Source organism: Phaeodactylum tricornutum, chromosome 1, assembly GCF_000150955.2.
Source record: "Phaeodactylum tricornutum CCAP 1055/1 chromosome 1, whole genome shotgun sequence".
In the NCBI taxonomy this organism is placed as follows: Eukaryota; Bacillariophyta; class Bacillariophyceae; order Surirellales; family Neidiaceae; genus Phaeodactylum; species Phaeodactylum tricornutum.
In genome coordinates, this window is record NC_011669.1 from 1,609,780 (window position 1) to 1,625,618 (window position 15,839).

The 15,839-nt window shown below is 47.4% G+C and overlaps 6 protein-coding genes across 6 annotated transcripts; 4 read left to right on the top strand and 2 right to left on the bottom strand.

Moving 5' to 3' along the window:
• Positions 1–173: 173 nt before the first annotated feature.
• Positions 174–3,189, bottom strand: PHATRDRAFT_42951 (predicted protein; the record flags this gene model as incomplete). The annotated part of the gene is made up of 2 exons (XM_002177295.1): positions 174–2,369; positions 2,403–3,189. 2 exons carry the CDS (start codon positions 3,187–3,189, stop codon positions 232–234), a joined length of 2,925 nt encoding a protein of 974 aa, XP_002177331.1. The 3' UTR covers positions 174–231.
• Positions 3,190–3,604: 415 nt separating this feature from the next.
• Positions 3,605–4,660, top strand: PHATRDRAFT_32071 (predicted protein; the record flags this gene model as incomplete). Its single annotated transcript, XM_002176781.1, has 3 exons — positions 3,605–4,222; positions 4,298–4,392; positions 4,474–4,660. 3 exons carry the CDS (start codon positions 3,605–3,607, stop codon positions 4,658–4,660), a joined length of 900 nt encoding a protein of 299 aa, XP_002176817.1.
• Positions 4,661–5,137: 477 nt separating this feature from the next.
• Positions 5,138–6,496, bottom strand: PHATRDRAFT_17671 (predicted protein). Its single transcript, XM_002177296.1, has 2 exons — positions 6,231–6,496; positions 5,138–6,150 (listed from the first exon to the last, which is right to left on the bottom strand). Exons 1-2 carry the CDS (start codon positions 6,448–6,450, stop codon positions 5,177–5,179), a joined length of 1,194 nt encoding a protein of 397 aa, XP_002177332.1. The 5' UTR covers positions 6,451–6,496; the 3' UTR covers positions 5,138–5,176.
• A 333-nt stretch (positions 6,497–6,829) lies between these two features.
• Positions 6,830–8,920, top strand: PHATRDRAFT_42953 (predicted protein; the record flags this gene model as incomplete). Its single annotated transcript, XM_002176782.1, has 3 exons — positions 6,830–6,928; positions 7,235–7,477; positions 7,560–8,920. 3 exons carry the CDS (start codon positions 6,830–6,832, stop codon positions 8,889–8,891), a joined length of 1,674 nt encoding a protein of 557 aa, XP_002176818.1. The 3' UTR covers positions 8,892–8,920.
• Positions 8,921–12,028: 3,108 nt separating this feature from the next.
• PHATRDRAFT_8918 (predicted protein) lies at positions 12,029–12,601 on the top strand (the record flags this gene model as incomplete). Its single annotated transcript, XM_002176783.1, has 1 exon — positions 12,029–12,601. A coding segment is annotated over one exon (573 nt), but the record flags the coding sequence as incomplete, so codon positions are not given.
• A 364-nt stretch (positions 12,602–12,965) lies between these two features.
• Positions 12,966–15,540, top strand: PHATRDRAFT_42955 (predicted protein; the record flags this gene model as incomplete). Its single annotated transcript, XM_002176784.1, has 1 exon — positions 12,966–15,540. The coding sequence occupies exon 1, from the start codon at positions 13,273–13,275 to the stop codon at positions 15,538–15,540; it is 2,268 nt and encodes a 755-aa protein (XP_002176820.1). The 5' UTR covers positions 12,966–13,272.
• Positions 15,541–15,839: the final 299 nt, after the last annotated feature.

Below are 15,839 nucleotides of genomic sequence, written 5' to 3' on the forward strand. Positions count from 1 at the left end.
TTTGGGATGCGGATGGGTGTGGCGATCTTGCCAGCCACGACCCCACGCATGGACGTATGTAACATATGTATGACCGCGAGATGTATTGCTACTTGGCGCGCCTAAAGTTAGCCCTATAATTAGTCAGCTACGTAGGGCGGCCTGGGAAACTAACTGTAATATAAGAAACAGAAAAACGGTAGTTTTGCCGTTTTTCGAATTTCACTCCTAGAACTTACAGTTGGGTGCAAATTAGTCTGCTAGCAATGAATCAAGTTCCCAGTCCAGAGACATATTCAACGATGATTCGGAGGCGGTGGAGAGAGTCGATCGGCTGTTAACAGCCGATCGTGTCTTTTGTGGAGAGGGAATTTTGGATATACGAATGGGGCGAGATTGAACCGACAGTGGTTTCCCAACGGCACGTTCACGCATCACCTTTTCCTTCTCCAGCTTTCGTTTCAAAAAAACTTCCTGCCGACGAACTTTATCTTTCAACAGCTGATTCTCTTTTTCCAGCTCCGTCACGTCCTTATAGTCTTTTTTGGCTGCTTTTAACGCTGCGCTCGAAACGGCGAGATCTGCTTCAATAATTTGTCGGCGGCTCTGTTCAGAATGGATATCTTCCATGTATTGATTCTCTTTGCGAACCCACTCGGCTTTCAACCGTCGCACTTCTTCTCCTTTCTCCGTCAGCAGTAAATCCTTACCATTAGACTCCTGCTTTAGTGCACCAAGTACTGAAGACTCTCGTTCCAGTCGCCCTTCCAATATGTTTTTTTGCGACAATGCCTCTGACAAAAGTCGATCTCGCTCTTGGATAGCATTTTCGAGGAGTTTCTGCTGCCCTAGCTGTGCTGCAAGTTTGCTGTCGACGGATTGTACTTCCTTTCGAAGTGTTTCACATTGAAGCATCCACTCTTTCTCCTTGGACTCAAACGACTGCACTCGAGCACTTTCTCGCTCAAGGGCAAGGACGAAGTTGTCACGCTCACTCTTTGCCGACGTTTCCGACGAGCGGAGCTCCAAAGTTTTTTTACGATACTCGTCACGCTCATTTTGAGCTCGTGATAGACAAGCCGCTAAGTGACTTACTTCACTAACTTGATCTTCAATTTTTCGATCACGCTCTTTCAACGAAATCACTAGTCGATCGACCTGCAACCGTAGGTCAACAATTGTTTCAGCAAAGCCGTTTTCTTCAAACTGATGATCTCTTGTTTTTTCCTCCGCCCGCTCTTCAAGTTCTGCAGCCCGTAATCTTAGTTGAGCAAGTTGCTGCTCCATTTCCCCCATAGTACTTTCGGCAGCGTGCTCTTTCTCGTTGATTGTCCTATTCAACCGTATGATTTCTTTGCGTAGACCACGAATAGTTTCGTCGGTCTTTTGAAGCTCAGATGTTCGCAAGTCTTGCAATTCAGAATCTTTGATGGCTAGATTTCTTTTGAGCTCTTTGATTTCTTCGCGAAGAATCTTCATTTCCGAACCGTGCTCCTTTGTCGCCTTCAAGAAATCATCTGCAAGGCTTTGCATCTCCTCCTTTAGAGATGTAATTGTCGAATCTTTTGTGGCGTCTACTTCATTGTGCATTCGCTGCTTCTCTTTTATCTCATTGTTGAGATTTGCGATGTGGGACCGAAGCGTCGACGAAATGTTTTCCTGATTCGTTTTGTGCTTGTCAAACATCGTTTGTGCCTTAGCTTCGGCTGATTTCAGCTCCTCTTCAAGAAGACGTATAGTTTCGCGCCCAGTGTCCGCTTCAGATTTTAGTCTACTCTGCATCTGAGTCTTTTCTTCCTCCATAGTATACACTCTTTCGCGAAGCCCTTCTATTCTATGGGATTCCTGGGCGAGGAGCTCTTTTTCCATCTCGAGTCGAAGTACGTCCGCCTCAAGCTCTGCTATCTCAGTGTTTCTTTCGTGAAGACATTCCTTGAGATCAAATGTTTCCTGTGTCAACGCTTCAACATCTACTGTGAGAGTATCGAGGAGCTTACTGTCATCATACAGCCTTTCAAGGGACGACGACATTGCCATAGTCTCAAGCATTCGAGTAGAGATCTCCTCTTGAAGCCTTTCGATTAATGCTGATTTATCGGCCATCTGCTCATTCAATTGCTGAACATCAGCTTGAAATCTCGTTTCTAGATTCGCGATTGAAGCAGAATGCTCTACGGACAACTCTTGCAGCCTCTTTTCGTTGACTTCTGTCGAAGACCGTACCTTCTCATCTTGACTCATCAAAAGCGACGAGACCTCCTCCCTTATCTTCTGGATTGTTTCAACTTTTTCTTGCAGTCCCTGTTCGAGGTGAGTGACTTTCAAATCTTTCTCTCTCAAATACTCTTTCAAGTTTTTGGTCTCTAGATCATGCCCTTGGCGTTGTTGCTCTAAGTCCAGTTCTAAGCGCCTTAACAACTTACTTCGCTCTTCTTCCCACTCTCGCTTCTGGTCCATCAATTTACCGACATGCTGCAAAGAAAGCCTGAGTTTTTCTGCGACTTCGTTGTAATCTTTTGTAACAGTTTTTAAAAGTTGCTCAAGTTCACTTTGAGAAGCTTGGGACTGGTCAAGCTGCTGTCGAAGAGACGCTTTTGACACCTCGTCAACCTCCTTTTCACGTGCTTTGGCAACAAGCTCGGTGACCTGCCTTGTCAAAGAGTCTTTGGCCGATTTTAGACAAGCCACTTCCTTCATTTTCTCAGCCTGTGAAGAACATCGCTTTGACAGTGATATGATTTCTTTTTCCCGCATAGAAAGCTCGCGTTCTAATTTCTTCTTTTCCGACTCGAGACGCCCTGACGAGTCCGTTAGAGTCTGGCGTTCTTTCTCAATTTCTGCTAAACCCTTTTGGATGCCTTCTAGTTTGACGTTGAGGGCTATCAACTCGCGATCTTTGGTTCTCTTTGAAAGCTCTTGCTCGTGAATAACATGCAATAGATCTTTGCGTCCGGCCTTGAATTCCAAAAACTGCGCAGGCAGGTGTGACTTTGTGCTTTCCTCGTGTAGTTCGACATAGTCCTTGTGACGCTTTTTGCCCGAAGACCTGGGCCATTTTCGATTTGGCGACAAAAAACCTAGAGGAAGTCGTCCCTTTGACTCGGATTGATTTGGAGTGATGTCGCTTGAACTCGTTATTTTGTTCGGTGAAGACCAGACGTTTTCCTTTAAAGGACCGATTGTGAAGTTGCGGCCAGAAGTAAACGACATGCTGCCTGCGTATGCTCTCTTTGAGGCACCTCAATTTTAACGGATACAAGCCTCTATTTTGGAACGATGCCAGGGTGTGATGGGAACGAGTACACTCTGCTCCTTTGTTGGCTAGGAGAGGTACCGCCCATTGTCGCATCACAGAAAAAGTGAGTTAGAATAAGCATACAAGGGAACGGTTCGTTATAAAGTATAAAGACATGTATGGATCTATACTGGCTTGCTTTATGAAAATTAGAACTTTAAGTCTCACAGACACTTAGTTACTGTTTGCACGCGCTCCGATCTTCAGTTTGTCTCATTCTCTCAATTTTCTTGCTATGAATCTCTATCCCCAAAAGTACATCCGCCGAATTAAAATAAGCGAACCTATCTTTACAGAGTTCATTCTGCCGCACACTTGCATCAGACAGCGATGACGTCATTCCAGGTTCAAGATACAAGGCGATATTGTAAGGCGTGGGTACGATGCTCACAATTTCAACTCGTGGATCCACATCAAGTTTTTGGTTGGAACTACTGGCGTCGCTTCCCTACAATAATCGTAGCCGAACACTCTAAAATTGACTGTGAATATCGTGTATCAAACGAGATGATGCCCGCTTGTCATTTCGTTTTATTAATTGCTATGGTAGGCATCGCGAGCGCTTTCTTACCTCCTGCTAAGCCACTGGGAGGAATATCTCGAAAAACCCAAATCATACCTTCATTTCACATGTTTGACAAAGTTTTTGAAGACGAAGGACCTCTCGGAAAAGGTATTACAGTAGGAAAAATTCAAGTGGCATTGACTGCCGGCGATCGATCTCCTTCGAGTATTTTGGGTCTACTGGAGCGCAAGGCGCGAGCAGACGATGACTCATCCTACGGACTTGCGCGCTCGGCCTACGACGTCTGCATGGCACTATTGCGTAAAGAGGACGATTGGGTTGGGGCATGCAGCCAGAGTCAATGGTTCAAGGGAGGCGATAGTGGTAAAGCGGAGAGTACTTTTAATACATGGGCAGATAAGGAAGGTGCCAAGTTCGAAAAGGTGAGATTTTCATGATTGGGATTGGACGCCTGGTCGTCACAAAAAATCGTCTCATTGTTGTATGGCTTGATTTAGGAATACATCCCGGAATCTAGTAATGACGATAAAGTTGGAGGCTCAACTACTGTTGTTGTTAGTATGATTATTGAGATACAAGGAGATGCCACTGAGTAAGTTGTTCAGATATATGTGTCTCGTCTGACGCTACCCATTCCCTCCTCACATTAATTTTTCTTCGCCTTCTCGATTAGGTTTGACGGTGCTGGATATACTCGGGAAGCTACAAAGAAAGTCCTCTCTAACATTGCGAGTGACTGCATGGTTGAAGAAGGTGACAACGTCAACGCTGTCGAGATCTTTTGGACACCTAGCGATCCGGAGGAAGTCTTGAGCAAGAACGATATGATCATTGACTTTCCGGAACTCATTGACATGTAACTAGAGCTGTCCTTCTTTCGCTAGCAGAAGAAACTTATAGCTCATACTATAGAATAATTTCTCTGTCCCGCTATGAATAAGCATTTCTGAATCAGTTCCGCTTGGAATGGTTCATGTACCCATAGTGCCACTAAAGCGACTGTTTGTGCACAACTAAACATCGAAACGCATGGGTCGACTTTCTTGGGAGCCAAAGTGGCTCTTTTTGGAAGCAATCACCAAAGCCTGCCTATATGTTCGTTTTGACCATCCTTCGCGTATGAGCTACCGTGTCCATCGCTCCTCGAACAACGCGCAGCAGGACACATGTTTCTCCTCATTTTTGAAAATCCAGTCGCCACTTTCTGCTGACAATGAAGCCCGCGTACTTTCTTGCGGCAGCAAATTGGATTTATTGCTCAGTTGCTGCGTTTCCTGATTTGTTATTTTTTTCTTTTGCGCGTCGCCACAAACAGTCTTGTATACAAAACAGAAAAGGAGCGACGACCAGGTTATTATTGTTATAGAAGGGTGTCTTTAATGGTATCCTTGCACACGAGCAAAGTGCCCTCCGGCGCGATAAATTTGCATAAACTCGAAAGCAATCTTCTCAATAGGAGTAGGCTCAATGCCCAAATCCTGCATGGTCAAGATCTTGGTCTGTTCGTATTTCTGCAGCTTGTACTCTTCTGGTGGCATGGAGGGAAGAAAATCTTCGCTCCATATTTCCACTAAATCTGGGGTGATGAGCGGATCGCGCTGGTACTGCAGTACCTTGGCAATTGCGGCGTAGTAGTCGTACGGAAGATTGAAAACAGGTCGGTTCCGTTCCGTGATATCATTCACAAAATCGGCCAACTCGCTGTACGAAAACTCGGCTGGACCAAAGCAGTCGATTTGGCGACCTTCAAAGATGGATGGATTGTCGCAGACCTTGAGAATAGTCTTGGCCACGTCTCCCGCCCACACGGGCTGCGTCAGGGTCTTGCCCCCATCCACGAGTGGTACGATCCGGTACCATTTCGCCATACGAGCGAACCAATGTAGGAAACGATCCTGTTTGCCAAAGAACTGCGTAGGACGGATGATGGTCGCCCAGGGGTAAACTTCCTTGATGGCCTGCTCTCCAGCGTACTTGGTGCGGGACCATTCCGAACGAGCATCCGGAGACGCCGAAGCCGAAGAGACGTGAACGAAGTGATCCACTTGCATTTCGAGACAGATTTCCGCCAGCGTACGAGGAATTTCTACGTTGGCATCCGCGAACGAATAATTCGTACGGTAACCAACGTACGGAAACTTGGCAGTCTGGATCGGCTGCCCCGACTCGTAGTATTTTCCGATCATATTGACGACGACATCAGCATCCTGAATGACTTCCTTGATGGAATCACGATCGCGGGGGCTGTAAAACTGGAAGCGTGTACGCCCGAGGTCGAAGGGAATCTTGAGGTGACGCATTTCCATATCGTCTCCGCGATTTGCCAAATACGCCATGAAACCGTTCGCTCCTGAAAAGTGTACGCCGACGTGAGCAACCACTGGCAATCGTTCAACTCGATAGTTGCTAGTGGAAAATAAAAACACGCACCTAATTCACCACAAACATAATTTCCTAAGAATCCCGAAGCTCCGAAGAGAGCCACCTTGACTCCGGCCTCGGAGGAATGCCCGCCGGAACCAGCTTCTCCAACTCGCCGTTCCGTCAGCTTCGGTGAATAGAAGTTAGACAGAGATCGACGGCCGCAGACCAACAAATTCTGTCTTGCCGTTGCCTGTGTTGCCGCAAACATCGTCATTGCAATCGTCATGGTCACCAGCAGCAAGATTTATTTCGAACGGTACAAACGCTGAGAGAAGACTGGAACAAAACTGCTGCTGCTCTTGCCGTTGATTTTGGTTGACCATTTCACGGCAGACCGTATCGGGCACACACAGATTTAACAAAGCCAAACAAAAAGCAGCAGTAGATCCTTAAATCACATAACCCGGATGTATAATCAAATCCTGGCCCCTTTCTCGTTCGTAGGCCCGTGAGATGACGTGCCGTGATTACCGTTTATGCGGAAATTATGTCTTGCTGTCAGCCGTATTCACAGTCAGTTGGAACAATCAAAGCGAAGAAAGCTCCCGGGGCCAAATGTTTGTCTCATAATTTCCCTCCACTCGAAAACAAATACATCTCTCACCATGACGCTCTTTCGTCTCGCCATTTTCGCCGTCTTTGCGACCTCTGTGCAAGGCAAAACCAACGAAGATCAAAAGGCAACTAGTAAGCTTATGGTGCATGTAAGTTGCGTAAGATTTTGAGCTGTTCTTCATCTATCGGGATTCACTTTTTGAATCAACTACTATTTTCGCTACGTTGAGGAAGGCGAGAAATGTAATCACGTTGATGTCTGAAGCTGCCTTTAGGAATCAAATTGGTCAAAATTGTAACCTTTCTGTATCAGGATGAGTTGTAATAAGCTTTTGATGGTTCCAGACCTTCTTTTCAGTGCATGAAACTGTTTTTCGACAAGTTTTTTCAAATCCCGTTGTCCAGTGTGTACGTGACAAATACACTCACTTACTCTGTATTGCTTATGCTTTCAGATTCCCCACATGCTTTACAAATCCGCAGGATACGATCACCGCGAAGCTCTATTTGGCATGCCAGCGTATGGTGGTTCGATCTCTCAGAATGTGTACTACGCCGACAGCGACCTCTGTGATCCGTCCGAAGAAATTGAAGGCTATCCACAAACCGACTCGGATGGCGACGACGACGATGTAGCACCATTTCCAGCGCCCTATATTCTCATGGTTAACCGCGGAGGATGTACCTTTGTGCAAAAGGTACGGAAAAGACGACGATAAAAATGTCCTTGAACCGGCGAAGTTCTCACCTTTTTCTCATCCACAATGTTCTCGGCGACAGGTGCGCAACGCACAGCACATTGGAGCATCAGGTGTTTTGATCGCCGACGACACCTGTCTCTGTTCGGATAAAGTCTGTATGGCCAACAGTGAAGACGACGAGGACGCCTGCCAAGTCAGCGAACCCATCATGTCCGATGACGGTTCGGGTGCAGACATATCAATCCCGTCTTTCTTAATGTTCAAGATGGACTCGGAGCGAATCATTGAAGAAGTCAAGAGCAATCGACCTGTTCAGGTTGAAATGGCTTGGAGTCTTCCGAACCCTGACGATCGTGTAGAATATGATCTGTACACGTCCCCGACCGACTCCATTAGCAAATCTTTTATCCAAAGCTTTAAACAGCTTGCGGTGGCTCTTGGAGGCCGCGCGTACTTTACGCCGCATATGTACATTTTTGACGGCATAAAATCACAATGCCACGGATCGGATGGGGAGAGTCATTGCCATACTCTCTGCACCAACAACGGACGGTACGCCATATACGCCTCCAACCTAAGCTTGAGGCGACAAGAATTGGACACGCTTCTCACCCTTTCCTTTATCCTTTCCTATAGATACTGTGCCACCGACCCTGATGGTGACTTGGAACGTGGTATCTCGGGTGCTGACGTTGTCACCGAAAGCTTGCGTCGTATCTGCATCTGGAATCACTATGGCGCCCCCAACGGTATCGGAGAAATCTGGTGGGACTACGTAATCGAATTTGAACAGCGCTGTGCCGCTTCAGACTACTTTTCTGACACAGCCTGTATCCAAGAAGTGTACCACCGCGCCCAGGTTGACGGTGACATGGTCGAGCGGTGCATGACGGATAGTGGTGGAACTATAGCGGATGGGGCCAACACCAAGCTTGACTTTGAACTAAACGCCCAGACGGACCGGGGAGTAGTTATTCTGCCAACTACTTTCGTCAACACGGCTGCTATCCATGGTGCCTTGACCCCGTCGAATGTTTTTAACGCAGTGTGTGCGGGTTTCGCCGATGGCACAGCCCCCGAAAGTTGCAACACGTGCAGTTCCTGTAAAGACACGATTTTCTGTGTCGGTCAGGGGTACTGCAAAGCGAACGATTCGTCCGGTGGCCCCGCGGAAAGCGGAGTATCTGGACATGCCTTCGCGACTTCCATGCTGATTGTGATCGGGTGTTTCTCCACCTTGGGTGCGTGGTACTACAAACGCACCAAGGACGAGCTGCGAGACCACGTTCGTGGCATCATGGCCGAATACATGCCTCTCGACGACAACGAAGGAGACCTCGGAAATCCAATGGATTTTTCAAACAATGGCGATGCGACCACTTCACTCATGATGGGCCCGGACTCGATTTAGAAAACCTCGTGCAGCGTAGACGATACGTCCCGTCCATTTTGCATACCTCTTCTAATTAATATATACAGTCACCGTCAATTTGACAGTGAAACAATCACTTTGCATTGGCTTCACTGAGTAGTCTGACCGCATCTCCAACCTGGTCCTCGCTCTAATAGAGCTAGGTTTTGTGGTTTGGTCGTTCTTGGCAGATCTTATACATTGGAAGTTTGCAAATTTCAAGACTTATATATTGAAAAAACCGACCACTTTTCGTTGGGTGTGTTAGTTACTACGTAGCTAAGTAGGATTTATATAGGTGGAATCTCAACCGTGACCAGCGCGGGTTTAGGGACAGGGAACGCGGGAAAGCTTGTGCGACCAAATCATAGAGCAGCGCGAGTCGCTTTTTGCGGAGATAGACGGCACTCTCCGTGATCACAGGGTTGGTTCCTTGGGAATCATCCAAAAAATCTCGCTGTCCGGCAAATAAGGCGAGAAGATCACGATGGTCTCCATCAAAGCTGTCCTGATTACCCTGACTGGACTTAGATTGAAGCATGTTACTGCAGTCTCAGCATCCGGTAGTCGCCTGCAGGTTCAGGTACGTCTCCGAGAGCGTAAATTCGTATACGCACCATTGCGGTTGTGCTGACTGTGAAAACCGTTCCTTGCGCTCGCCCCAGATTCCCAGTGCTCTGAAAAAAGAAGGTGGCTATGAGCACCGTGAAGCTCTTTTCGGAATCCCCCCATACGGTGGATCCATTCAACAGCAAGTGTACTACGCGGACTCGGCGTTGTGCGATGCCCGGGTCGACGCGACCGGCGGTTTCCCACAGCGCGCTGACAACACACCCTGGAAGACCCCCTTTATTCTCATGATCGATCGCGGCGTGTGCAGCTTTGTCTCCAAGGTCCGTAACGCCCAAATGGTGGGGGCCTCCGGGGTCTTGATTGCCGACAATATTTGTCAGTGCAGCGCGAAAGATTGTCAGAACGAACCTACGCACAATGATTGTGACGGGAACGAACCGGCCGCAAACGACGATGATGAAACCGGCAACGATGCAGCCGGCAATGACGATTGTCAAAATAGAACTCCAAGCAACCAGTGCGAAGCTACAGAACCGATCATGGCCGACGATGGATCCGGCGGCGATGTTTCCATCCCGGCTTTTCTGCTTTTCAAACAAGATGCGGACCCAATCAAGGCAGCCTTGAAGCTGAATCAAATCGTTCGGGTGGAAATGTCGTTTCCTCTCCCGGCGCCCGATAGTCGTGTCGAGTACGATTTGTGGACTACACCGGTGGACTCCGTGAGCCGGCCGTTTCAGTCTTCGTTCAAAGAGGGCGCTGAGGCCCTGGGGAAAGACGCCTTCTTTACTCCCCACATGTATATTTTTGACGGTATACGGGCCGGATGTCAAGGCTTTAATGGGGAAAACGAATGTGTAAACCTCTGTACCAACAACGGACGGTACTGTGCCACTGATCCAAATGGCGATTTAGATTCCGGCGCTTCAGGAGCAGACGTGGTCAAAGAAAGTCTGCGCCGATTGTGTATTTGGCAGAGCTACGGAAAGGATGGTGTCGGTCGGGAGTGGTGGGACTACACGAAGGAATTTGTTTTCCGATGCGACAATCCGGACAAAGCCTTTTTCAACAACGAAGAATGTGCTGTGGACGCGATGGCTCACGCAGGTGTAGACGCCAATACGGTGGATCGCTGCATGTCCGACTCGGGGGGTCTGGAGCAGGATTCTACCAATACCCTACTGGAAGCTGAACTGTCAAATCGTCAAGCTTCGGGTGTTGGTTTGATTCCGTCTTTGTTTGTAAACCAAGCTCCAGTGCGTGGCCAACTTTCGTTTGCGAATACCTTCAAGGCTATCTGTGCTGGATACGCACCCGGTTACGAGCCAAGTGTCTGCCAAAAGTGCATGACCTGTCAAGACGAGGAAGGCTGTGTAACAAAAGGTCGATGTGAAGGCGCGGCTGGCATACAAAGCCGCGGCGTTTCGGCGTCTACCTTCGTCAGTGCCATGGGAATTCTCACTCTTGTGTTTGGATCTCTAGGCTTCATACAGTTTCGCCGGCAGCAAAGGGCTATGCGAGATCAAGTGAGAGGTATCATTGCAGAGTATATGCCGGTAGATGAGAATCAAAAGCAAATGGACAACTCCGTTGGAATTAAAGAGTGAGTTTACCATAAGTTACATTAGTTCGATATATTTATGCATGCAGATGATAGACCAACATACTGTCGCCTATCGCCGACTTTTTTGCATGGACGAAAATCGGGGATTCTTAAGCGTGTCAAGATAGATACAACGCAAGCACATTGTTGTTCTTCATCTGTAGAAATATTCGTTACTTTATTCGAATCAAAAACACGCTGAAGCGAGATTTGTTTCGAGGGAACCAACAAGACTGCACCTTTCCGTATCTGGCTAGTTGCAAAAGTGTTTTACCGAGATCAAAAATTGACTTTGAAGTAAACACACGTGATCGCTCTGAGGCAGGAACGGATACGATTTGTCACTCGTCTCGTCGTCGCCTCAACAGATATTATGTTTTCCACTCAGTCGGTGGAAGTGAGTCTGGGTGTTCCCTGCCGAACACTTGCGGCGGTGCGGGCGGATCGAGACGACAACTATTTCCTTGTTGGATCATGCTCGGTCCAGCAACCCAATACCCTGCAGGTCGTTCGGTTCCACATTGAAATGAACGATTTAAGTATTACAGCTTCCATTCCGCACGAGACAGGACCAGTTGGTGTTATTGCAACGAGTCCTTGCGATCCATTGCAGGTTTTAACAGCTGTAGAGCAAGAAAGCACAGCTGTGCTTTGGAAGATGCCAGCGAATTCCCAGGAGTCTACGGACAACATCGAAGACGACAATGATGGCTATAACTCCGATCGGTCAGGTACAATGGAGATGGAACAACTTACTAGACTAGAAAATCATGAAGGCTCTGCAGTCGCGAGCATGGCGTGGAGAGACAGCTCGGAAGATATGTCACCCTCGACCGGCGACGTTGCGATCGCGGATGGAAACGCTCGAGTCACTCGCTGGGATTTATCAGGTGGGGCAGGGCAGCTGGTACGCTCCCACGAGGGTTCGCCGACTAGCTTACTGCAGGCTCCCCGTGTTGTTTGGGACCCGCACGGGAACGGTGATGCTTTGGCTGTTTCCAGAGCTGGCGAGGTTCACATTTTGGACTGGCGAACGGATACATCTGTGCCGAACGGAAATGTCGAATCTTTCCTGGCTCATCGCCTTGGACTTTGTGACATGGACTATAATCCGAATAAGCCGTACGTCCTGGCAACAGCTGGGAGGGACGGGCTATTGAAGTTTTGGGACCTCCGAGCAGCAAAACACCCCTTGCTTGTTTCTCGCGGTGGACATTCCCATTGGGTGTCGCAAATAAAGTACAATCCCTTCCATGATCAGCTCGTTCTGACGACAGGAACGGACTCGATTTCTAATCTTTGGCGAATCAGTACAATTTCGAGCGCTCCACTTTTGACGATGCACGATGATGATGACAAACTATCCGAAACTTCGGCAGCCAATGTACGCGTCAGTCGACACGAGCACAGTGAGGCGGTTTACGGAGCCAGCTGGGGTGCTGCCGATGCTTGGATCTATGCGTGTGTCGGCTACGACGGCAAGTTTGTTTTGAACCATGTGCCTAGTAAGGAGAAATACAAGATTCTACTTTAGAGCCTTACTTTATGCTTTTGCATTATTCTACTCCAAACGCTACCGGAATGATTTTCCATTCTCCAATACCTCGGCTAACAATGACAGCACATTACAAAATACGCACAATCGGCCGAGGTGATCGATGATTCGATATAGCAACCAACTTTCCGTTTTTCATATCGGGGAAGGCGGATTTCGCGTGTCTAATTGACAATCGGGATCAATCCGTGACAATGAGAAAAATAATCGAAATAGGATTTTATTTTTCTAAATAAGTCTGTGACAGAGTGACTGGACAGAAAAGTATAATTAGCAAAAATTCAACGCCTGAAACAAAATACGTTCGTGCGTCCATTTTTCTCCCACAAGACTCGCATGTCGAGTTTCACGCCCGATTCTGTTGTGTTCACGGAAAGAAAATTAACAAGTGAGCTATCGAAAACGGAGGGCCGTGACACACACTCACGAGTTTCCATCGGACGCATCCCTTGGGGCTGGAGAAAGGCAACTGAATAGTAGCTGTGAACGAAAACCAAAAAAACAACATTAACGCCGCAGAAAGGGGAGTCGGAATTTCCAAGGAGCACTTGTTCTAGCTAGCCAGGGATTCACACTTAGCCTTTCGAAAGCGTCCGTGAGGTTTTCTCCCGAAAGGGTGGAAAGTTGCGCTAGCCGAAACTTCCATCACGATGAAATTCAGAAGGTCATCGAAAAGCAAAAGTTCGAAGGAGAGCGATCCCAGTATGGAGCAAGCGCCGAAAATCGTATCCATCACTCCTGCTCCTTCTCATGTCCTGCATTCGCCCAGAAAGGCGGATCTTTTCGACTCGCACCTTGCGAAAGTCTTTGCGAATGGGATTTCGGTGCCCGTAGATCCGGACGGCCGGATTCAGCATCATCGTGAACTGGCAAGAGACTTGAGGCGCAGGTCATCCTCAGCTCAGAGATCTGTCCAACAACTGACTATGCCGTATTCTAGCTATCATTCCCGTTCTTCCAGAGCGAGAAGCATCGAGCGTGGTGGTTCTCGGTCTGGTGGTCATCCTCCAGAGGTCCAAAATTTTCAGCCACAACAGTACATCACAAGTTCCGTCCACAACCGAGACCGAAGCTGGCACGCTCATTCTATGCCTTCGCTTCCATACAAAGAAGATGTATACAACGGATATCGTAATGTGCAGCACCAGAATGCTACTGCGTATGATGCTTACGCAGACTGTAGACTAAGACAACGGAGTAACGGTCGCAGTCGGAGCACAGAGAGAAGGAGCCGTCCACAAAGTTATGACCATTCACGAAGCCACGAAGAAGATATAGCGCAGCCCGGCGAACTTCCGATTCATCATGATGGCCCAGTGGAAGATCCCCGGCAGTCTAATTTATTGTATTCGGAGCCGCCTTCGGATGATTCCAATGATCGGTCGTTGGGGAAAAAGCGAAAACCCAAAATGGAGAAAATTCAAGAACTGAAAGCGAAAAACGATTTGTACAAGGAAGAATTCAAGAGGGTGCAAAAGGATAGAAAGAAGCTGAAAAAGGAAGTTGAATATAAGAAGAGCGAAATTGCCTCGCTAACAAATGAGATTGATTCTCACATTGAGGAGACTTCCGTCCTCAAACGGAAGCTATCAGAAGCGTTGCAGGAATTGGATAGGACGGATCTCAGCAGCCGCAAGGATAAGAGCAATCTTGTGCGAGTCAACAAAGAGCTCGTAGAAAGCAGAGAAGAGCTAGATGCTTTAAGAACGCGCATTAAAGAATTGAACAATGATATTGCAACGCTTCACGATGCCGTGAAACGGAAAGATGCCCAAATTGATTCACTCACAACTGAAGTAACAGAACAAACAGGCTTGATCGAAGCGCTCAGGAACGAGAATAGACTCGAAGCAAATGGGAATCAGTATTTGTTTACTAGAATAAACGAAGAGAAAATACAGGGATTGTTGGAGGAAAATAAGAATATACAGAAGGAACTGGGCTCGACGTTGGAACGTGCTGCTGCTATGGTAAAGGATCGTGAAGATGCAATTGCAGATCTGCTCAAAGAAAACGATGAGATAAAGAAGCAGCTTTTGGGTAACTGTCAAGCGCAAGAGTTGCGACCAATGGTTTCTGCGGATGATCTGGAAGAACTAAAAGACAACCTTGACAACACACATCGGGCACTAGAAGAAGCACAAGATCGAAATCTTGTATTGGAGGAGGAAATTGAAGGCTGGCTCGCTCGTGGCGGATCTATGGAGAGCGAAATGGTAAGGCTTCGTGATGAAGTCCTCTCTTGGAAGCAGAAGGCCGCAGCTTCGCAAGACTCTGTGGCAATCGTTGAAACTAGCGCAGAAGAAGCGATGGTAGAAGCCCAAGCAGCTCGAAAAGCACTTGCGGAACTTGAAGAAATTCATGCAAACAGTCTTGCCCGAGCAGAGATTCAACACAAAGCTGCCATGAGCAAAGCCGAAGAGCGTCTTATGGAAGCATTGATGGAAGCAAAAAAAGCAAATGATCGAGCTGAAAATACGAAGTTGGCAACCGAGAGACTAGAGACCGATACATCCAACTGCGAAAATATGCCCCACCAAGTTGAACCTAGTGACGATCATGCGCGCCAAGCGATGCTTCTAGAGCAGGCAGTTGCTTATCGTCGAAGCAAGACGGGAGTCGCGAACAAAAAGGGATGGTTTTCTGGTCTTGGGATAAACGATGAAGAAGAACTGACCGAGGACCAGAAGCGAATAAAGGAACTGGAAGCTATTAATACAGACCAAAATGAAGAAATTCAGAAGCTGAAGAGCGAATTAGTCCGATTGAGATCAAGCTACAACGAAGCCACGTATACTACAAAGAAAAAGATTGAGCGATTGGAACATGAAAATGAGGCTTACTCCTTGAAGGTATCTGCCCTAGAGCAAGCATCGAACGACATGGAGGAGACAACAACGTATAATGTTGCAAATTGACTTTACAGGTGTCATTGTCAACCTATCAGTTCTACACTCCACTCTAATTGATCACAGTTTTACCTCTCAAGCTCATTAGCATTACAGTATTTTTGGATAGTTGAGAGGAAGAATAAAAATACGTGTGGATCCTAGTCACTCCAAGAAGGTCCAATAGAATACTTACGACTTTTCGATATCTATTGAAATAAGTGAAACGCGAATGATTGTTAGTCGACCGAATCTCTCTTCTGAGTCAATAGTTTGTATGGCGAGGTCCAAACAAACCTTCGGTCATAGTCGAGTCACGCGTCAATGAC

What these genes read in the sequence shown, in the direction of transcription:
- PHATRDRAFT_17671 (XM_002177296.1), bottom strand. Translation starts at nt 6,450, where the DNA reads ATGACGATTGCAATGACGATGTTTGCGGCAACACAGGCAACGGCAAGA. An exon ending in TTATGTTTGTGGTGAATTAG is followed by an intron (nt 6,151 to 6,230) that starts GTGCGTGTTTTT and finishes TACACTTTTCAG; the next exon opens with GAGCGAACGGTTTCATGGCG.